Genomic DNA, 23616 nt, shown 5'->3' with positions numbered 1-23616 from the left:
CATCTCCCCATGTTCTCATCAGCCAGGTTCTATTAGGCAGGAGTTACAGAGAATGCCTATATATTGATGACATATAGGGGAAGATTTATATACAATCCTTAATGAAGGCTTCATTGTTAGTATATCATGAACTTTAGTAAACTGCAATAGGATATGTTCCTTTGACTTTCTTACCATAGCTTCTCACATTGATCAGCTTGATCAACAACATTCCTAGGATGTTGTTCATTTAATACAATCATCCCTTAGAGGCTGGTGGGTAAACAGTCCTGCTGGAATTCAACACCCCTCTCTGTAACTGGTCTTCTTGACAGAAAGACCCCAGTTAGTCAAGTTAGCAGCAATATCTGAAACCCCTTCACGGTGTCCCCAGGGTTGTGTGCTCATTCCGCTGCTGTTCACACTGCTGATTCTCAACTGAACTGCCAGATCCAGCTCAACCCACATCATCAAGTTCACTGTTGATACTGCAGTGGCTGGTCCCATTGGCAACAATGATGACTCAGCATACAGAGAGGAGGTAGAGATGCCTGTCAAATAGTGCGAGAACAATAATCTGAGTCTCACGGTGGAACTTGCTGAGAGCCAGATCAAGTCTGGAGATCAAGAATGCTACAGGAGGTGCAGGTATGATCTCAGGAAAGCCATCTCACGGGTGAAGTGGAGGTTCTAGACCAGACAGGAATCAACGAGGGATGCTCAACAGCTGTGGTGGTATTTGAATGCCATAACCTCCTACAAAGTTAAATCTTGCGATATTGGGAACATTGGAGCATCGCTTCCAGATTATCTCAATGCCTTCTATGCTTGCTTTGATCACTAGTACAGGGAGGAGCCATCACACATCCCCGTGTCTCCCGATGATCCTTTGTTCTCAGTATTTGAAGATGATGTGTGGGCTGCCATCAAGAGAGTGAATCCAGGGAAAGTATACAGTCCGGACAGAGCACCTGGCTGAATACTGAAGACTTGTGCTGACCAACTGGCTGGGGTGTTGGCGGATATCTTCAACCAGGCTTCAATCATAATGGTTCCCAAGAAGAGCGTGGTAACCTGCCTCAGAATATCGCTCCTTATCACTTCCATCCACAGTAATGAAGTGTTTTGAAAGGCTAGTTTTGAAGCATATTAGCTCCTGTCTGAGTGGCGACCTGGATCTGCTCCCATTTGCCTACTAAAGCTACAGGTCTATACAGGTGCCATCTCGTTAGCTCTTCGCACAACCCTGGAACATCTAGACAGCAACGATGTGAACATCAGGATGTTCTTTATCGATTACAGCTCAGCATTTAATACCATCATCCTCTCAAAACTAATCAGTAAACTCCAACACCTGGGCTTCAATACCTCCTTGTGCAATTGGATCCTGGATTTCCTCACTTGCAGACCCCAGTCAGTTTGGATCGGCATAAATGTCTCTACAATCTCTACTAGCACAGAAGCACCACAGGGATGTGTGTTTAGTCCCCTGCTCTACTTGCTTTACGTCTTTGACTGTGTGGCTAAGTACAGCTCCAGTAGCATAAACAAGTTTGCTGATGACCCCACAGTTGTGGGCCATATCAAAGTTGGTGATAAATCAGCATACAGGAGGGAGATTAAAAATTTGCCTGAGTGGTGTCATAACCACAACCTCTCACTCATTGTCAATAAGACCAAGAAACTGCATGTAGACTCCAGGAGAGGGAAACCAAAGCTCCATGAGCTAATACTCACTGGAGTACCGGAGGTGGAGAGGATTAATAACTTTAAATTCCTGGCAGTCACTATCTCAGAGGTTCTGTCCTGTACCCATCATATAAATATTATTGCAAAAAAAGCACGACAGTGTCTCTACTTCCTCAGGAGTCTGCAGAGATTTAGCATGTCATCAAAACCTTGGCAGTCTTCTCTAAATGTGTGGTGGAAGTGTGCTGACTGGCTGCATTATGGCCTGGTATGGGAACACCAATGCCTTTGAGGTGAAAATCCAACAAAAGATAGAGATTCAGCCCAGTTCATCACGGAGAAAGCCATCCCCATCATTGAGCTGTTGAAAAGCAGCATTCATCATCAAAGATCCTCACCATCCAGGCCATGCTCTTTTCTTACTGCTGCCATCAGGTAGAAGGTACAGGTGCCTCAGGACTTGCACCAGCTTCAAGAACAGTTACTACCCCTCAACCAAAAGGGTCTTGAAGAAAAGGGGATAACTACACTCACAAACCAGAGAAAATCTGCAGATGCTGGAAATCCAAGCAACACACACAAAATTGCTGGAGGAACTCAGCAGGCTAGGCAGCATCTAGAAAAACAGCACAGTCAACATTTCAGGCTAAAACCTTTCAGCAGGACTGGAAGAAAAAAAGCTGAGGAGTAGATTTAAAAGGTAATGTTCCTGTTCTATTTCTGGTGTTCCTAAAACAAGGGTCTCACTTTAAGGACTATTTATCTTGTCATTTCATGCTCTCATTATTTATTGCTAATTATTTATATTTGCATTGCCATAGTTTGTTGTTCAGTGATCCTGTTTACTGTTACTGTTCTCTAGATTTATTAAGTATGCCTGCAGGAAAAAGAATCTCAGGGTTGTAAATGGCAACATCTATGTACCCTGATAACAAATTTTACTTTGAACTTTGAACTTTTTGACAAGACAAAAAGAGATGGTTGTGGACTTCAGGAAGGCACAGATTGACCATTTTCCATTATGCAATGAACTTTAGCAAATTGAAATGGGCTGTATTCCTGTGACATAGGTTCTCACATTAAGCATCTTGCTGGTTCCCTGGGAATTTCCTCAGAGACAAACTGCTACCCAGAGAGATCGCTGCAGTGCAGGTTAAGATCGCCAAACAATTAATTTTTCATTAATAATGAAATCAAAAGTTGAAATTGTTTTGCTGTTCACACAATAAATGTAATAACATTCTTTGTCCATTACTGTTTTATCATGTTTTACTCAATGCACTGAGTAATGATTTGACCTGTATTAACAGAATGCAAGACAAACTTTGTACCCTATCTTGATAAATATGTCAATAGTAATACATCAATTAACTAATGAAACAATTTAAAAATATAGCCTGAAAATGCATATTTACTTATTGAAAATATGTATTAAAATATTGCTTCACAAGGGATCGCGTTTATATTTTTGAATGTCATTGGAGAATAATAGAAACATAGAAAAAGAGAAAACATACAGCACAATACAGGCCCTTCGGCCCACAAAGCTGTGCGTAACATGTCCCTATCTTACAACTACCTAGGCTTTACCCATAGCCCTCTGTTTTTCTAAGCTCCATTTACCTATCCAGGAGTCTCTTAAAATACCCTATCGTTTCCACCTCCACCGTCGCTGCCAACAGCCCATTCCATGCACTCACCATTCTCTGTGTAAAAAACTTACCCCGACATCTCCTCTGCACTTATAAGGATCATGTTTGTACATCAGGACCATTTCTCACCTGGATGAGAAAGAGGCCCAGTTTAAATGCTTGAAAGAGCGCTATCTTGTGAACGCAACATCAATTCAAACAGCAGCATACATAATTCTTATGTGACTATTTACCCTTTGGTAGAGTGAAGTGCTGTTAGACAGCATTCCTAATGCTGGTACCAGGTTCTGGTACCTCTGGATAAAACTGATGGGAAACCAAAGGATGATAGCTATATTAAAGCAATTTTGTAAGTTAATTTTACAGATCTCTTCAAAGCTTTTTAAGCAAGAGAATGATGACAGATGTTTTCAAAAAAGACATGTCATCAATGCAGATTACGTCATTAGGGGCTCACTTTCCAGCTTGGGCGCTCCCCTGGCGGCGGGAGGCCCTCAAAAGGGGTGGGACTCTGTGAGCGCGATTGTGATTTTGCGCTTGCGCAGTGCTGTGAGGTAAAAGATGTGCACTGCACCCGCCCCCTTCTGCAAATAGGAGGTGGGGGGGGGGGGGCTAAAAGTGACGGCGTTACGCTTGCGCAGTGCGGCCTTGCCGGCCGTCAGCTGGCGGTAGACGCGTGGTGTGTGCTATTAGTGGACATCAGCAAAAGTTGTCCGTTTGCGCCTGCGTGCTGCGGCAAGCCTGAGAGGACCGGGCTCAACATGAGCTCCCGAAAAGGTGAGCAGTTTTTCCTCTTCCACCGGTGCCCGGCGTCGCCCTTGACATAGACCTCCTTAATTTACCCTAACGCCACCTTCTCCTTTTCTTTTTTGTTTTCTCAGTTCTGGCTCTCCAAGCGCGCAAAAAGAGAAGCCGGATCAAGAAGGAGAAGATTCCAAAAAAGTGAGTGGTGGATTTATTGGAGACCAGGCCAGGGCTCTGCGTTCTTCTTCTCCCCCTCGAGGCCGCACTAACAGCCTCGGCGCTTGGGAAAGCAAGGCCGAGACCTTTTGGCTTCTTCCCTTCCATCCCCCGCCCTGCATTTGAGCGCATTGCAGCTGGACTGAGGAGGCATGGTCGGCTGTTTCTGTTGCTGCTTCTGGCGTGGTCTCCCGTGTTTTGTGTAGTGGCCGGATGGAGAAAATGGGGTGGGTTCGAACTTGTCGGGGATGGGGGGGGGGGCGGTGCAACCAGTTAATGAAGAAAGAGGATACTTAATATAAGTGTAGTAAGATATGCAAAATTTTCAATCGTGGCAAGGTGGTGTATAACTTTTGCTTCTAAAGTTTAATTCACTTCTATTAGAACATTTTTTCAGTAAATGGAGCTGCTGCTAAGACGTTAAGTGCTTTTATTGTGTACCTTTTAAACCTTCCTCTGAATAGCAAGAAGGTTCTTGTAGTGTGAAATGTACAGTTGGGGAAAATGCTGGCCAATGTAGGTATCTTAAGGAATAAAGTTCTTCCCTGGCTAACCTGTTTCCCTCCCAGCAATGCACACAAAATGCTGGAGGAACTGAGCAGGTCAGGCAGCATCTGTCGATGGGGAATAAACTGTTGACGTTTTTGAGTGAGGCCTTCATCAAGACTGGAGAGGAGGGGTGTATGCTCTATGCTCTTCAGTAATTTTCATTTCCCTGAATTGGATGGTCTTACCTTCACTGTGGATAACCAGTGCATATATATTTCTATTCCCCAGGGACTGGATGCTCATGATGAAAATGAGGCAATCTGCTCCAGTGCCCTGAAAGTCATTTAAAGTGATGGAGAGCTGGCCTCTCTTCCTTTCCAGCCCTGATGAAGGGTCTCAGCCTGAACCATTGACTGTTTGTTCCCCTCTGTTGATGGTGCCTGATTTGCTGAGTTCTTCCAGCGTCTGCAGAATCTCTTGTGTTTATGATTTGTTTTCCCCTCTGTTGTTGGATTGTATAGTTTTGTATATTTGATGTGTCAAAAAGGGATAAATGAGTTAAACTTGAGATTCTGCAGTCGCAACAAACACAAAAATGGTGTAGGAACTCAGCAGGTCTGGCAGCATCTATAGAGAGGAATAAACTGGGCAATGTCCAGGGTCGGGTAATTGAAAATAAAATAAATGACAATGCTGTAATGTCAAGCAGAAATTGTTGGAAGTGTAAAAAGAGAAATATTTCAGGTCCTAGACCCTTCTTCAGAAGTAGGAAAGTAAACTTCCTCATGTTTGATGAAGGATCTTTGACCTGCATTGTTAATGTTCTTATCACAGATGCTACCAAAACATGGCAAGTGGTGACAGCTTCCAAACATTTTCTCTTTCAGATTTCCTGCATCTGTGGTTTGTTGTTTTTTTTTTGGCCACAACTTGAGCTGATCAACTTGTTTAAGAGGTTGAATAAGATTATGCAGGTCATTAATGGTGCAGACTCACAATACGTAGTCTTTAATAAAACCTGAAACACCAGTGGACTCAGACCCATGTGTCTGTTTTATTGGATTAATCTGTTCTATTCTGTTATTTAATGCTGCCAGATTGGTATTTGAAGATTTTGTTTTTGATTGTAAATTTCAGTTGCATGGTAACAGAAAATAGCCTGTTCCTCGGGTATGAGATCATAATGTCAATGATGTCATAAAAATTTCAAACAATGGAGGCTATTTTAATTATTTTTAATATGTACATTTCCGTTTATAACCTGTTTTTCTACGTCACTCAATCTTTCTGAAGTTTCTTATCTTCCTCATTCCAATTGAGCTCACCTTTCCATGAAACCTTCCATCTGCTCCCTTGATCCCATGATTTAACTTCCTAGCCCCCATGCTAACTGGCATTGCTAATATTCCTTTGTTCCACATAATGTGCATCTCTCCTTCAAGTCTGCTATCATCCTTCAAGGAAGCTCCTTAATCCATTGCAAGCTTTTCCATATTACCCATTTTATCTCCATTATCAAACTGGTTATTAAATATCTTGAAGGTCTTGTACCATATGATGAGTGATAGCCATCTTGTTATCAATCTTTTGGCATATTTGACCATTATTTTTCAGCTAATATCTGACTGGGAAGACCACAATTATATATCCAGTTGAATGTGAAGTTAATGTTACATTGATGTGTATTCTTATCAGTACTAATTACTTCATGAAGCTATTTCCATCTTGACTGCCTCAGCACATGCGGCAAAGTTTTTGCTTTGTTAATAGATGAAGTGGTGAGGCTGCTCAACAATGAAGCTGGTGGTAGTTATTTGATGTTTGTACTACTGCCTTTCTTGTGATATGTCTGCTGGCTAGTGAGTTTCAAAAGGAGCAGAATGGTGGGTGGGAAGATTGTACACTTCAGTTGCAGGAGAGTAAAGTAGACCCAATTTCCCCAAGCACAGTGAGGCTACTTACCGTGGACTCCACTCAACCATTAAATTGTTTTTTTGGCCATGATCTGGGTGCAGAATGTCACATACTCATCCTTTGTATATTCAATTTATTTACTATCATTCAGTGTTGAGTAAAGCAGGCTATAATGTCTTATTTTTCACTTTTGCCATATAATTTGACACTGCACCTTTCATCCACATCTGTAATTCCAGGCAGCATTTTCAATGTAGCAAGCAAGTGGCTACTGATGGTTATATAAGGAGGTCTTTGGGAAACCTTGTATTATGTAGCAAAAGGGTTGGCAAATAGGCAAACGGAATGGGGTGGCTCTGCTGGTTTTAAAAAAAAAAGAAATCAAATCCTTAGAAAGAGATGACAGGATCAGAGGATGTAGAATTCTGTGGGTAGAGTATAGGAACTGCAAGGGTAAAAAGACCCTGATGGGAGTTATATACGGACCTCTGAACAGTAGCCAGGAGATGGGCTACAAATTACAATAGGAGATGGAGAAGCATGTAAAAAGGGCAATGTTACGATTGTCATGAGAGATTTTAATGTTCAAGTAGATTGGGGAAGTCAGGTTGGTGCTGTGCCCCATTAGAGGGAATTTATGGAATGCCTACAAGATGACATTTTTGGGCAGCTTGTGGTTGAGCCCACTTGGGAAAAGGCAGTTCTGGATTGGGTATTGTGCAATGATCTGATTTGATTTGGGAGCTTAACAGAACCCTTAGGACGCATTGATTATAATTTGATAGAACTCACTGTGCAATTTGAGAGGGCAAGCTAAAGTCAGAAGTGTTATTATTACTGTGGTGTAAAGGGAATAACAGAGGGATGAGAGGGGAGCTGGGCAAAGTTGATTGGAAGGGAGCACTAGCAGGGATGATGGCAGAACAGCAGTAGCTGGAGTTTCTGAGAGCAATTTGCAGGGTGCAGGATAGATGATCCCAAAGAAGTAGCAGTATTCCAAAGGGAGGATAATGCAGTAATGGCTGACAAGGAAATTCAGACAGCATAAAAGGAAAAGAGGGCATATCTTCGGTATTCACTAAGGAGACGGATATTGAATTGTGTAAGGTAAAGGAAAAATGTAGGGTAGTTATGGAAAGTATGACAATTAAAGAAGAGGAAGTACTGACACTTTTAAGGAATATAAAAGTGGATAAGTCTTCGGGTCTGGACAAGATATTCCCTAGGACTTTGAGGGAAGTTAGCGTAGAAATAACGGGCTCTGACAGAAATATTTCAAATGTCATTATAAACGGGAATGGTGCCGGAGGATTGGAGTATTGCTCATGTGGTTCCATTGTTTAAAAAGGGTTCTAAGAGTAACCTGGCAATTATCGGCCTGTGAGTTTGATGTCAGTAGTGGGTAAACTGATGGAAAGTATTCTTAGAGATGGTATATGTAATTATCTGGATAGACAGGGTCTGATTAGAAACAGTCAACCTGGAATTATGCGTGGAAAGTCATGTTTGACAAATCTTATTGAATTTTTTGATAAAGTTACTAAGTTGACGAGGGTAAAACGGTGGATGTTGTCTATATGGACTTCAGTAAGGCCTTTGACAAAGTTCCACACAGGAGGTTAGTTAGGAAGGTTGGATCATTAGGCATTAATATGGAAGTAGTAAAATGGGTTCAGCAGTAAAATGGGAAACACCAGAGAGTAGTGGTGGATAACTGTGTGTCAGATTGGAGGACGGTGTGTAGCGGTGTACCTCAAGGATCTGTACTGGGTCCAGTGTTGTTTGTAATATATATTAGTGATCTAGATGATGGGGTGGTAAATTGGATTAGTAAGAATGCAGATGATACTAAGATGGGTGGTGTTGTGGATGATGAGGTAGGTTTTCAAAACTTGCAGTGAGATTTATCAAAATAGGACATACATGGTAAATGATAGGGCATTAAAGAATGCTTTAGTACAGAGGGATCTAGGAATAATGGTGCATAGTTCTCTGAAGATGGAATCTCATGTGGATAGGGTGGCGAAGAAAGCTTTTGGTTTGCTGGCCTTTATTAATCAGAGCATTGAGTATAGGAGTTGGGATGTAATGTTGAATTTGTATAAGGCATTGGTAAGGCCAAATCTGGAGTATTGTGTACATTTCTGGTCACCGAATTATAGGATGGATGTCAATAAAATTGAGAGAGTACAGAGGAGGTTTACTAAAATGTTGCCTGGGTTTCATCTCCTAAGTTACAGAGAAAGGTTGAACAAGTTAGGTCTTTATTCTTTGGAGCGTAGAAGATTGAGGGGAGACTTGATAGAGGTGTTTAAAATTATGAGGGGGATTGATAGAGTTGACATGGTTAGACTTTTTCCATTGAGAGTGGGGAAGATTCAAACAAGAGAGCATGGGTTGAGAATTAGAGGACAAAAGTTTAGGGATAATATGAGGGGGAACTGCTTTACTCAGAGTGGTAGCTGTGTGGAATGAGCTTCCAGCAGAAGTGGTTGAGGCAGGTTCTATGTTGTCATTTAAAGTTAAATTGGATAGATATATGGACAGGAAAGGAATGGAGGGTTATGGGCTGAGTGCAGGTCGGTGGGAATACGATAGGGTAAGAGTTCGGCACGGACTAGAAGGGCCGAGATGGCCTGTTTCCGTGCTGTAATTGTTATATGGTTATATGGTTAATATCGCAAATAAGTGAGAAGTAAGGGGATTGGTAAGCTTTTAAAAACCAAAGTTAGTAATGGGGGATAAAGAAATAGTGGATGAGCTGAATACGTATTTTGTCTGTCTTCACTGCAAGACATAACAGTAATGCCAGAAAGTGTTGGGCAGAAGTGAGTGTAGTTGGTAATACTAAGAAGGTGTGTGGGAAGCTAAAGGTAGATCAGTCACCTGGACCAGATGGAGTACACCCCAGAGTTCTGAGAGAAGTAGCTGAAGAGATTGTGGAGGCATTAGTAGTGATCTTTCAAAAATCACTAGGTTCTGGAGTGACATTTCCAGTTTTCTAGCTCTCCACCCTTTAAAAAGGGATGGAGATAGAGAAAAGAAATTATAGGCATGTTAGTTTGACTTCAGTGGTTGGGAAGATGCTGCAGTCAATTGTTAAGGATGAGGTTTTGAGGTACTTGGATGCATATGATAAAATAGGCCAAAGTCAGCATGGTTTCCTTCAGGGGAAATTTTACTTGACGACTATGTTGGAATTCTTTGAGGAAATAACAGGTAGGATAGATAAAGGAGAGTTTGTGGATGTTGTTTTGCTTGGATTTTCTGAAGACCTTTGACAAGGTGCTGAAGATGGTACTAAGTAAGATCAAAGCCCATGGTATAATAAAGATACTTGCTTGGATAGAAGATTGGCTGACTAGCAGGAGGCAAAGAATGGGAATAAAGGGGCCTTTTCTGGTTGGCTGCCGATGGCTAGCAGTCTTCCAAAGGGGTCTCTTTTGGGAATACTTATGTTATATGTCAATAATTTTGGTGATTAAATTGATTGCCAAGTTTGCAGATAATACAAAGATAGGTTGAGGGGCAGGTAGTGTAGAGAAAGTGGGGAGTCTTGCAGAAAGACTTAAACAGGTTAGGAGAATGGGCAAAGAAGTGGCAGATGGAATATTGTGTCGGGAAGTGTATGGTCATGCACCTTGGTAGAAGGAATAAAAGAGTGGACTATTTTCTAAATGGAGTGAAAATTCAAAAACCAGAGATGCCAAGGGACTTGGAATCTTGCAGCATTCCCTAAAGGTCAACATGCAGTTTGAGTAGATGGTAAGGAAGGCAAATGCAACGTTAGCATTCATTTTGAGAGGACAGGACTATAAAAGCAAGGATGTAATGAAGCTTTATTGGTCAGACCATACTTGCTGTATTGAGAGTTTTGGACACCTTATCTAAAAAGCATGTGCTGGCATTAGAAAGCCCAGAGGAGATTCACAAGAATTACTCTGGGAATGAAATGGATAATGAGTGTTTGATGGTTCTGGACCTGTACTCGCTGGAGTTTAGATGACTGAAGGGGGAATGGGGATCTCATTGAAACCTATCGAATATTGAAAGGCCTAGATAGAGTGCATGTGGAAAGGATGTTCAAATAGTTGGGGAGTCTAGGACCAGAGGGCACAGCTTCAGTAGAGGGATATCCCTTTAGAGATGGAGGAATTTCTTTATCCAGAGGGTAGGTAGTGAATCTTGAATTCTTTGCCATAGCTGGGTGTGAAGGTGATGTTGAGTATTTTTAAGAGCTTGATAGGTTCTTGATTAGTAAGGGCATCATTGGCATGGAGAGGGATAATAAATCAGCCATGGTGAAATGGTGGAGCAGACTCGATAGGCCGAATGGCCTAATTCTGCTCCTTTGTTTTTTGGTCTAATGTTCATCCATTATTTCTGTGCATGCTGCCTCATGATAATTTCTGGTTGAGTACGTACTGTTTTTGAAAATTCTCAGCCTTTTCTGATCCTTCCACAACTGTTGTCTTCACTGAGCTCAGAAGTTTAAAGTAAATATCATCAAAGTACATATTACCATATACAATCCTGAGATGAATTTTCTTGTGGACATACTCAACAAATCTAAAGATTAATAGCTATAAACAGAATCAATGAAAGACTGCCCAACTAAGGCATTCAACCAGAGTGCAGAAGACAATGAACTGCAAATGCAAAATATAGAAATCATAATAAATATGCAATAATTATTGAGAATGAGATGTTGAGTCCTTAAATAAGTCCATTGGTTGTGGGAACATTTCAATGATGAGGCAAGTGAAGTTATCCCCTTTGGTTCAAATGCCTGCTGGTTTAGTGGTAGTAACTGTTCCTGAACCAGGAGGTGCAAGTCCTAGGGCTCTTGTATCTTTTTCCTGATGGCAGTAGCATGTTCTGGATGATAGTGATCCAGGATGATGGATGCTGCTTTCCTGCAACAACGTTTCATGTAAATGTGCTCGGTGGTTTGTGGGGGAGGGGGGGCTTTACACGTGATGGACTGGGCCGTATCCATTACTTTTTGCAGGATAACTGCTTCCAACCATGTATTTGTGTTTCATTTCTGGCAATAAATGTAGATGCTCCACTGTTGCCATCTCCTTCAAATGCCATGACCCTTTACCCCAGAATATTCCCTCTCAGCCTTTCCATTTGTGTATACCTCTGTTCTGTTTTGAAACATTCTAACCTACTTTGCTTTGCTATTGCATCTCTAATTGGTAGAGCATCAAATGAACTGGGGAAAATCAAGGGAATTGTTATCCAGTTAGCTTAACACTACTGCAGCCTATAATTAAAGAAGCAAAATCAGTCTTCCCCAACTAGAAGCTCTGGATGAACCATGAGATCTGCAATCTGCTAAGGGCCAGATCAATGTCATTCAGGTCTGGTCACCAAGTAAGGTACAAGAGGTTTGGATATGATCTCTGGGAAGCTATCATATGGGTGAAATGGCAATTCTAGACTAAACTTAAATTAATGAAGATTGTTTGACTGCTGTGGCTATTACCTCTTACAAAGTGAAACCAAGTGACATGGGTGACGACAGGGCTTCGCTTCCAGATTACCTTAATACCTTCTGTGCTTGCTTTGACCATCAAAACATGGAGGAAGTTTCATGAACTCCAGCCCTGATGACCCTGTGATTTCAGTCTCTGAGGCTGACTTGAGAGCATCCTCAGGAGGGTGAACCCACAGAAAGCACCGACCCAGATGGGGTACCTGACCGAGTACTAAAATCCATGCTGATGAATTGGCTGGAGTGTTCACTGATAACGTTAACCTCTCACTTTGCTAGTTTGAGGAGCCCACCTTCTTCAAGCAGGCTTCAATGATAACCACGGCCTAAGAAGAATGTGATAACCTGCCTCTATCATCCAGTAACATTTACATCCACTGTGAAGTGCTTTGAGAGATTGGCAATGAGACATCAACTTCTGCCTGAGAATCTACTCCAAATTGCCTAATAGGGCAACAGGTCCACAGGAGATGCCATCTCATTGGCGCTTCATTCAACCTGGAACATTGGACAGCAGAGGTGCATATATCAGGATGTTCTTTATCATGTACAGCTCGACATTCAATATTATTCCTTCAGACTAGTCAATAAGCTCCAATATCTTGGCCTTAGTACCTTGTGCAATTGGTTTCTTGATTCCCTCACTTGCAGACGGTTTGGATTAGCAGCAATTCTACAATCTCCATCAACAGAGGGGCACCACAAAGCTGTGTGCTTAGTCTCCTGCTCTACTCCTGTCATATTTATGGCTGTGAGGCTAAGCACAGCTCCAATGCCATATTTAAGCTTGCTGATGAAACCACTGTTGGTGAATCAAAGGTGATGACAAATTAGCATACAGGAGGCAGATTGAAAATCTGGCTGACTGGTGCTATACAACACAACCTCTCACTCTGTCATCAAGACCAGGGAGCTGGTTATTGATTTGAGGAAACCTGAGGTCCATGAGCCGGTCCTCAGTGGGGGAATCAGATGTGGAGAGGGTCACAACTTAAAATTCCTTTGCATTATAATATTCAAGGATCTGTCCTGGGCCACACAATTGCAATTATGAAGAAAGCACAGCAGTTAGAAGTTTGCGAAGATTTGACAAGAAATCTAAAACTTTGGCAAACTTCTGTAGAAGTGTGGTGGAGGGTATATTGACTGGTTGCATCACAGCCTAGTATGGAAACACCAATTCCTTGAATGGAAAAACCCACAAAAAGTAGTAGATATGGGTCAATCCATCACAGGTAAAAACCTCCCCATCACTGAGCACATCCACATAGAGTTACTAACGCAGGAAAGCAGCATCTGTCCAGGAACCCCCCACCCCCACCACCACTCAGCCCATGCTCCCTTCTCACTGCTGCCATTAGGAAGGAGGTACAGGTGCCTCGGGACCACCACTAGAAGGGATAACTTCACTCAACATCACTTGCCCTGTCATTGAAATGTTTGCACAACCTCTGGTCTCGCTTTCAAGGACTCTTCATCTTGTGTTTTTGATGTTTATCGCTTTTTTTGTTTTGTATTTGCACATTTTGTCTTTTGTGCATTGGTTGTTTGTCCATCCTGTTTGATACAGTCTTTCATGATTTGGTTATGTTCCTTGGATTTATTGGGTATGCCTGCAAGAAAGCAAATTTTAGGGTTGTAACTGGTGACATATATGTACTTTGAAGAAATGTGAATAAATACATGAAAAAATTGTAGATGGATCATGCCAATGTTAAAGACATTATAAATTCCTGGGATTTGAAAGTAAAATGTGGTAGATAGAAATATGGAGAGAAAACTAATTGCTATAAATACTACGTCAATGGAGAAAGAAAACTTAAGTGCTGATTGGTCTTTGTTTAAAAAAGTTAATTAAATTCATCTGGCCTATATCATTAAAAATTTGTAGTAGTTTGTGGGATTGCGTTAAGGTAAACATGTGTTACAGAATACCTAGCCTCAGACTGTTTCTTGCTACCACAGTACCTATAAATGGCTTTTCCCATTGTCTGGTCAGTACTGATGCCCAGAATATCTGAAGGGGAATGAGTTCTATTAAGAATTATGGCCATGGGGCAATAGGATACTAGCCCTTTGGCCCAGCCAGTCCATGTTGAACATGCTGTCCACCCTGTTAGTTACAGTTTCCTGTGTTTGGCCCATATCTAAGCCCTGTTCCTCCACATGCCGATCCAAGTGCTTGCTAAATAATCCCATTGTTCCTGTCTCAACCACTTACTCTGGCAGCTGATCCCATATACTCACCACCATCTGCGTGGATAAAGTTATCCCTTTTAAATATTTCCCCTCACCTTAAATCCATGCCTCCTATTTTTGGGACTCCCCTACCCGGAGGAAAAGACGGTTACCATCCTCCTCATCAATGTCTTTCATAATTTTCAACACTTCTGTAAGGTTGTCCCTGAGTTTCCTATGTTCCAAGTAATAAAGATCTAGCCTAGCCAACTCACCCTGTTACTCAGGCCTTCTAGTCCTGACAAAGTTCTCATAAATCTTTTCTGCAGTCTTTCCAACTTGACAATGTTTTTCCAATAATAGGATGACCAAAAATGTACGTAGTACAAGTTCGGCCTTACTAACAACATAACCAACTGCAGCATGTTCCATCTCCTAAACTCATTATCCTGACAAAAGGCCGTTGTGTGTTAAAACACCTTCACTGCCCTTTCTATGTGTGATGCCACTTTTAATAACTGCATTTATGCTACCAGTTCTCTTTTCTATTACGATCCCTAGTGGCCTACCATTCACAGTATGCCTTGTGCTCTCTTTCCAAAATGTATCCTCTCACTCTAATTTCTATTGAAATCTATTTGCCACTTGTTGGCCCGCTTTCCTAACTGATCAAGATTCTCCTGTAATCTATGATGAGCTTCACTATCAATAACATTTAATCAATAACAAATGTGCTGATCAAACCTTGTGTATTCACATCCCAATCATTTATATAAAAACAAAGAAAATGGTTCCATCATTGACCCCTGAGGCACATCAATAGTTACTGGCCCCCATTCCTAGAAACAGTCCTCAACTACCACCCTTTGCTTCCTACCTCTGAGCTAATTTTGAAGCCACCGAAGTAGCTCTTGCTGGATTCCAAAGGACCTAACCTTCCAAACCAGCCTCCCATGCAGGAACTTGTCAAAAGTCCTGCTAAAATCCAGTAGAGCACATCCACTGTCCTAACATCGTCTATTCTTCTCATCTCCTCTTCAAAAGCCGCATAAAATATTGTAAAGCACGACTTTGCATGCACAAAGCCATACTGACTCCTGATCAGACTGCCTATTCAAATGCTGTTAGAATGTCCTCAGAATTCCTGTCAGGATATTCCCCAGCAATGTTCCCTCTAATTTTTAGTAGTCAGTGTGCGCAAAAATCTTATGTTGTGCAATTTTTTTTCCTGTGACAAAGGTATGTGTGCACTGAATGCACACATGGCACAGTTTATGTAGTTTTACAAAATATTTGACATAAAACTGCACAGAATAACAAAATAACATACATATTTAACTCACTCAGTTGTTTTTGTCTCTCCTGTCTTTGGCATTTACCCATTCTTTGTAAACTCTATCTAGACTAATAGAACTTCCATCCAATTGATAGCTTTTGATTCTCATTAACGTATCCAAATGACATTCACCTAAATGGTTTCTCAGCTTGTTTTTGAGTGGATTCATGAGGCTAAAACCTCGCTTACAGTCCCAAGAAAGGTTCCCCCAATGTCCATCAACTGCGAGGTTGCAAAACTGTTCATTTTGAAGTACAAATGCCACCATTTGAGCCAAGTCTGAAATCAGTTTGGATTTAATTTTTTTTCTTGCATGGAAAATTTGAAATCATTAAACTATCTATTACAGTATTTTCAGCTAGAAAATCATGATATTTTAGACATAAGGCATTAACTTGTTCATCGCCAAATGTGAAGTCACAATCTGCAAATGCGGAGAAATCAAAAGCTGACCATTCTTGTACCTCATCTTCAGGAAACCTTTCTTCTAAATGAACACAAAGACTATTTAGAAAAGTCAACAGCGAACTTGTATCTACTGTGACGTTTTCTTCACGTTGGCTTAACAAAACTCCATGAAACATTGTCTCCCAAATATTGCTTTCTTATCTTGTTAATTTTGCCTCGTGCAAAATGACGTGAATCAATCAGTGTCAGGCCACTCCTTCGCAGAATCTTGCACAATGCAACCAGTTCATTAAAGACATCACTTAAAACCTGTAAAGCTACTTTGTATGTGATGTTTATCAATTTCTTGCGACAGTATTTAGCCACAGGATCATTTGACTGATGATCTTCAAAGTATGTGATCAGTGCCTCATAATTTTTTATTATTGCCTGCAATGCAAAGTGTCTAGATAACCATCTGACTTCATTAAGTGGTCTGAGAGCAATAGCTTCATTTTCAGAGGCCTCTGCAATTTCTTTAAATTTGCATCTTTTAACTGCAGATCGAGAAAACATTGTATAGATTGTTCTCATCAAAGTTTCAGTGTCTCTGATTAACTTGACTTCTTTCCGTGCATCACAAATTCCCAGATCTTCACGGTGTGCTACACTGTTGCTGAACTACGTGTGGAATGTCCTGTTTAATTCTTGCTGCAACACCATTAACTCTGCCCAACAGTACTGACGCTCCATCAGACGTAAGCATCACCATTTTATGGAGGTCAAGTTTCTTCTCTTCATAAAACTGCTTGATTGCTGAAACAGTAGAAGAAGCATCACACGCCTGCAGCTGATCTATTCCGCCAAAAAACGTTTTATAAACAGTTCAATCTTTAGATCTGAATTTGAAGTATAGAATGAGACATTTGTTGACAGATATGTCTGTGGTTTCATCAACTGCTAACGTGTGAAAATCTGCTGATGCTACTTCTTCAAACATGTCTTTCTGAACAATATAGATGATGGTCTTCAGAAATTCGAACGCATTTTTGCTTCGCCAGCTGTCTGGGAGTTGAACATACTTTTCCATATGTTCATTAATGTGTTGAACTGAATGTAAAGAGTTATTCATTTTAACAGCTAACAACACACTGTCGATAAGAACTTTGATCTCCTCTGGGTTTGATCGTTTTTGCTCTTGCTCATCTGCACTCAACCGTGACATGCGTAGCACTCCTGTAACAGGTAATGACGGGTTCTGTTGCCTAAGCTTTTGTACACCATCCAAATGCAATTTACTTGCCAAATGACACTTCAAAAAGTCAATTTTCCAAATATTATCCCACTTCTTTCCACTAGCAAATTCTCCAGCAACTTTCACATCATGACAATACAAACATAACTCCAGTGTCTGAATCATACATAAATATTTCTTGTAGCTGAACGTTCATGACTTCATGAGCTTTCGGTGTAGCAGTCTCTACTATTTTGTTAAGCCATTCAACTTTAAACAAATTTGCAGTTCTTTTGTGCTTCACGCCCTTCGCTTCTTTTGAATTTGACATAGTGAATCAATATTTTCTTCAATAAAAACTTAGTAAGCTATTTACAGGATTGGAAACAGATCTTTGTAAACTTTACGATATGAACACTGTTTGCCAAAGATGGCTGCCACTGTGATGCAGCTGTACAAACCGGAACAGGAAAGGTGAGGTGACGTAAATTAGTGACGTGCATTGTTGTATTTGAAAAACCGACTAACTAGTTAACAGGAACGTTTGGCTAAAAGATTATTTTCAATAAGTATAATTAATTACTACATTACTTTAGGTAACTAACCTTTTGTGCGCACATTAATTTCCTTTGTGCGCTGGTTGAAAAACGTGTGTGCGCGCGCACAGCTTAGAGGCAACATAGTTCCCCAGTACTGACGTCAAGCTGACTGGCCGGTGACTCCTTGACATCTTGCTATCCTTCAATAACAGAATGACATGAGCCACTTTCCAGTCTTCAGAAACTTCACCAGTAGCTAACAATGAAGTAAATAGAAGATATACTCGGTCATTCCCTGGGAATTTATCCACCTTAATGTGCTGTAAAGCTGCAGATATCTCCTCCCTGGTAATATGGATGTCCTCTGAATCATCTTCTCTTGCTTCTCTTATCTTTAGTAACTATGTTTTTTTTCCCTCAGCGTAAACACAGGAGAAATGTTTGTTTATTAATCCCACCCATCTCCTGTGGCTCGAGTGCTAGGTGGCCTTGCTGATATCTAAAGGGAACTGCTCTCTCCCTAACCACTCTTTACTCTTAATGTAGCTATAGTACCTCTTGGAATTTTCCTTGAATTGACCTGCCAGTTCCTTCTCCTAAACTCTCTGCCTTCCTGGTTTCCCTCTTGTGTGTACAATATTGTTAATCTTTATAGTCATTAAGGGGTTCACTTATCCCTGACCTAAACAGATATGAATAAGCTCCCTTTTTGATAGGGTGTCAATAGAACAGAATCAGAATTGGGTTTAATATCACTAGCATAAGTTGTGACATTTGTTTTTGCGGTAGAACAGTGCAATACATAAAAATGAATTAAATTACAATTAGTGTATGTATGTGTGTATACATGTAACAAATATATAAATAAATAAAAATGCATGTGTATAAAATAAATAGTTCAAAAAGAGCCCCAAAAATCGTGAGGTAGTCTGCATGGATTCATTGTCTGTTCACGAATCTGGCAGAGGGGAAGAAGCTATTCCTAAGACGAGTGCTTATTAAGGTTCTTGTGCTGACTCCATGATGATAGCAACGAGAAGAGGTCATGTCCTGGATGATGGGGTTCCTTAACGATGGCTGCACCCGTCCGTCCGTCCGGTGCCCATGATGGAGCTGGCTGAGTTTGCAACTTTCTGCGTTTTTTTTTCTGATCCTTTGCCGTGGCTTCTCTATACCAGGCAGTGATGCAACCAGTTAGAATGCTTTCAAACTAAATTTATTATCAAAGTACATGTATGTCACTATATACAGCTGAGATTGATTTTCTTGCAGGCATATACTTAATAAATCCGTAACAGAAACAATGAGATTGTACCAACTTCAGCATTCAACCAGTGTGCAGAAGACAAACTGCAAGTACAAAAATAAATGGAGTCCTTGCAAGTGAGTCCATGGGTTGTGAGAACATTTCAATGATAGGAAATGTAAATTTATCCCCTTTGTTCAAGAGCCTGATGGTTGAGGGATAGTAACTATTCCTGAACTTGGTGGTGTGAATCCTGAGGTTTCTGTACTTTCTTCCTGATGGTAGCAGTGAGAAGAGCATGACCTGGGTGGTGTGGGCCCTCGATGATAGATGCTGCTTTCCTGTGATAACACTTTGTGTAGATGGGCTCAGCGGTGGGGAGGGTTTCATGTGAGGGATTGTGCCATATCCACTACTTTTTGTAGGATTTTCCGTTCAAAGATATTGGTGTTTCCATTGCAGGAAACAGCCAGTAATGCAGCCAGTCAATATACTGTCCACTACACATCTGTAGAAGTTTGTGAAAGTTTTCAATGTCATGCCGAATCTCTGCAGACTCCTTACGAAGTAGAGATACTGTTGTGCTTTTTTTGTAATTGCTGTCACATGCTGGGCCCAGGACAGTTCCTCTGAAATGATAACATTGAGGAATGTAAGGTTGCTGATCCTCCCTGCCTGTGATCCCCTGATAAGGACTGGCTCATAGACCTCTGGCTTCCTTCTCCTGAAGTCAATAATCAGCTCCTTGGTCTTTCTGACATTGAGTAAGCAAGTTAGAGTTGTAGTTATGGCACCATTCAACCAGATTTTCAATCGCTGTTTGATATGCTGATACATCACCATCTTTTGATTTGGCCTACCACAGTGTTGTCATTGGCAAACTTGAATATGAAATTGGAGCTGTGCTTAGCCATACAGTCATAGTGTAAAGTGAGTAGAAGTTTGCTAGTCTTTGGTGACATGTCGAGTCTCAAACTCCTAATAAAATATAACCACTGTTGTGCCGTCTTGGTTGGGCCCAGGATAGATGTTCAGAGGTGTTTTCACCCCAGAATTTGAAAATGCTCACCCTGTACAGCGGCCTTTCTATACCAGATAATGATGCAACCAGTGAGAATTCTCTGAACGGTCCCATCTGTAGAAATTTGATTGTCTTTGGTGAGGTATCAGTTCTCAAATTCCTAATGAGCTGTCGTCATGCCTTCTTTGTAATTGCGTCATTATGTTGGGCCCAGGATAGATCCTCACATGTTGACACCCAGGAGCTTGAAACTGCTCACCCTTTCCACTACTGATCCCACTAAGGGGACTGGTGCGTGATCCCTCATTTTCCCCCCCTACCTGAGGTTCACAATCAATTCCTTGGTTTTACTGACTTGGAGTGCAGGGCACATGGTGTTGGGCCCCGATAGTATATCAGGTAGGACACTGAAAACCTGTGCCAACCACCAGGTGGGATTGTTCAAGGACATCTTCAGTCTCTCACTACTGCAATTGGAGATTCCCACCTGCATCAACAGGGCAATGATCATACTAGTGTTCAAGAAGAGTAGGTTTCAAAGGTACATTTAATGTCAGAGAAATGTATACAATATATATCCTGAAATGCTTTTCCTTTGCAACCATCCATGAAATCAGAGGAATGCCCCCAAAGAATGAATGACAGTTAAATGTTAGAACCCCACAGCTCCCCCCCACGCGTAAGCAGCAGCAAAGCAATGATCCCCCTCCCCACCATCAAAAAAAAAAGCATCAGCACCCAACACCGAGCACTCAAGCGTGCAGCAAAGCAACAGCAAAGACACAGACTTGCAGTACTCCAAAGACTACTCGTTCATATGGTATTCGACATACCACAGGGGCGCGCGTGCGCGCGTTTGTTCTCCCTCCCTCCCCCCTCCCCCCTCCCCCCTCCCCCCAAATAAGGGAGAAAGAGGTGTCTCCATTTCAGGGTGAGCTGATCTCTTGTCAGCCAGAATTTCCTAATCTTACCAGGTTCCCTCTTCACCCTAACAGGAACATGTTGCTTCTTGACTCTTGATATCCCACTTTCAGAAGCCTCCCAATTGCCATTTGTTCCTTTCCCTTCAAACAAGCTCACATAATTGACGTATGCTAGATTCTGCCTAACTCCTCCAAAATTAGCTCAGTTCCAATTTCAGGCCTTAACCTGTTGACCTATCCTATCCTTTTCCATCACTGTCTTACAGAATTATGGTCACTGGAGTCAAAGTGCTCCCCGGTTGCCACTTACATTGCTTGCCCTACCTTGTTCTCTCAGAAGAGTCGTAATATTACACAATCCTATTTAGGGTTGTCTTGTATATTGATTCAGGAAAACTGTCTTGGATCTGCCTTATAAATTTCACCTGAAATTAACAATGTGGGTGGGGCAGTCATTACTGGGAAAATTAAAATCTCCCACTAATACAAACACATTATTCTTACAGCTATGAGTGATTTCCCTACACACTTGCTCCTCCTGTTCCCATTATCCCATTGACTACTGGGATGGGTGAGGGGGTGGTGGGGTGAATGTTTGTATTACTGCTCCATGTAAGTTTGTAAGTAGCATTTCTAAGTTTTGCCCATATGGTCTCACTGGGTTATTCCCCCAAGTTCATCTGTCTGACCTGTTAAGCCTTGTAAAATTGAAATAAATGCAGGGTAAGTCAAGTTTCAAATCAAGTCAAATGGCAGACCACAGTACGTGTGCTTGCAACACTGTGTGTCCGACAGAGTGATCAGCAGCACTGGGGCTCCACAGGGGACTGTCTTGTCTCCCTTTCTCTTCACCATTTGCACCTTGGACTTCAACTACTGCACAGAGTCTTGTCATCTTCAGAAGTTTTCTGCTGACTCTGCCATAGTTCGATGCATCCGCAAGGGAGATGAGGTTGAGTACAGGGCTACGGTAGGAAACTTTGTCACATGGTGTGAGCAGAATTATCTGCAGCTTAATGTGAAAAAGACTAAGGAGCTGGTGGTAGACCTGAGGAGAGCTAAGGTACCGGTGACCCCTGTTTCCATCCAGGGGGTCAGTGTGGACATGGTGGAGGATTACAGATACCTGGGGATACGAATTGACAATAAACTGGACTGGTCAAAGAACACTGAGGCTGTCTACAAGAAGGGTCAGAGCCGTCTCTATTTCCTGAGAAGACTGAGGTCCTTTAACATCTGCCGGACGATGCTGAGGATGTTCTACAATTCTGTGGTGGCCAGTGTGATCATGTTTGCTGTTGTGTGCTGGGGCAGCAGGCTGAGGGTAGCAGACACCAACAGAATCAACAAACTCATTCGTAAGGCCAGTGATGTTGTGGGGATGGAACTGGACTCTCTGACGGTGGTGTCTGAAAAGAGGATGCTGTCTAAGTTGCATGCCATCTTGGTCAATGTCTCCCATCCACTACATAATGTACTGGGTGGGCACAGGAGTACATTCAGCCAGAGACTCATTCCTCCGAGATGCAACACAGAGCGTCATAGGAAGTCATTCCTGCCTGTGGCCATCAAACTTTACAACTCCTCCCTTGGAGGGTCAGACACCCTGAGCCGATACGCTGGTCCTGGACTGACTTCATAATTTACTGGCATAATTTACATATTACTATTTAACTATTTATGGTTCTATTACTATTTATTATTATGGTGCAACTGTAATGAAAACTAATTTCCTCCGGGATCAATAAAGTATGACTATGACTATGTTTATTGTCATTTAACTATATACATGTATATAATGTATTTAACCATATAAACTTGTATGGATATGAGGCGATTCTCCGAACTAGGGTGTGAAGCGCAGTCGTACTCATAACACATAAAATACAATAACTTATGAAAGTAAGGGTAAAATCAACAGATGAATCACACATAAATAACATAAATAATATTAAGCATTAATATTAAATACTTCGAATATGAAGTTGGAAGTTCAGAAGCCTAATGGCCTCGGTGAAGGAACTTTCTCATCCTGACTATTTTTGTGTTTGTAGATCATAGTCTCCTGCCTGATGGCTGAATGTCAGAAAGGATGCTAGATGGGTGGGACTCTTAATACTAAGGGCCCAGCATATGCAGCACTCCTGATAAATGTCCCCAATGGATGGTAGGGAGACCCCTATGATCCTCTCAGCTATTTTCTCGGTCCTTTGTAGGGACTTCCGGTGCGATGCTTGACTGCTCCCATGCCAGATAGATGCAACTGAATATTCCTTCCTCTCACTGCTCTGTGCCCCTGGCTGTACTGATTACTAAATTTCTTCTCTCTTGCTACTATATCCCAGTCAACATTTGGTGCACCTCCACCAAGTGGGATTTGAACCCACTGTCTGACTGGGTTCAGAATGCAACTAAGTCATTACTTCCAAATATCTATCTGCATTTTAGCAACGTACAGTTGGCCCTCCTTATCCGCGAGTTCTGTGTGCGCGAATTCAACCAACCGCGAATCGAGAAAACCCGGAAGTGCTCTTCCAGCACTTGTTGTTTGAACATGTACAGACTT

The 23616-nt window shown here is 41.6% G+C and overlaps 1 protein-coding gene across 1 annotated transcript in view; it reads left to right on the top strand.

The window, feature by feature from the left end:
• The first annotated feature begins 3931 nt into the window (after positions 1-3931).
• The window catches only part of LOC134355505 (SRSF protein kinase 1-like), an 80492-nt gene continuing 60807 nt past the window's right edge, over positions 3932-23616 (top strand). Inside the window, exons 1-2 of the mRNA XM_063065478.1 lie at positions 3932-4097; positions 4202-4262. Of these exons, the coding sequence (XP_062921548.1) occupies positions 4082-4097; positions 4202-4262 (77 nt within the window). The 5' untranslated portion in view covers positions 3932-4081. The remainder of the gene's footprint in view (positions 4098-4201; positions 4263-23616) is intronic.

The sequence above is a fragment of the Mobula hypostoma genome, chromosome 13 (assembly GCF_963921235.1).
Source record: "Mobula hypostoma chromosome 13, sMobHyp1.1, whole genome shotgun sequence".
Lineage (NCBI taxonomy): Eukaryota > Metazoa > Chordata > Chondrichthyes > Myliobatiformes > Myliobatidae > Mobula > Mobula hypostoma.
This window is presented reverse-complemented; position numbering and strand designations above follow the sequence as displayed.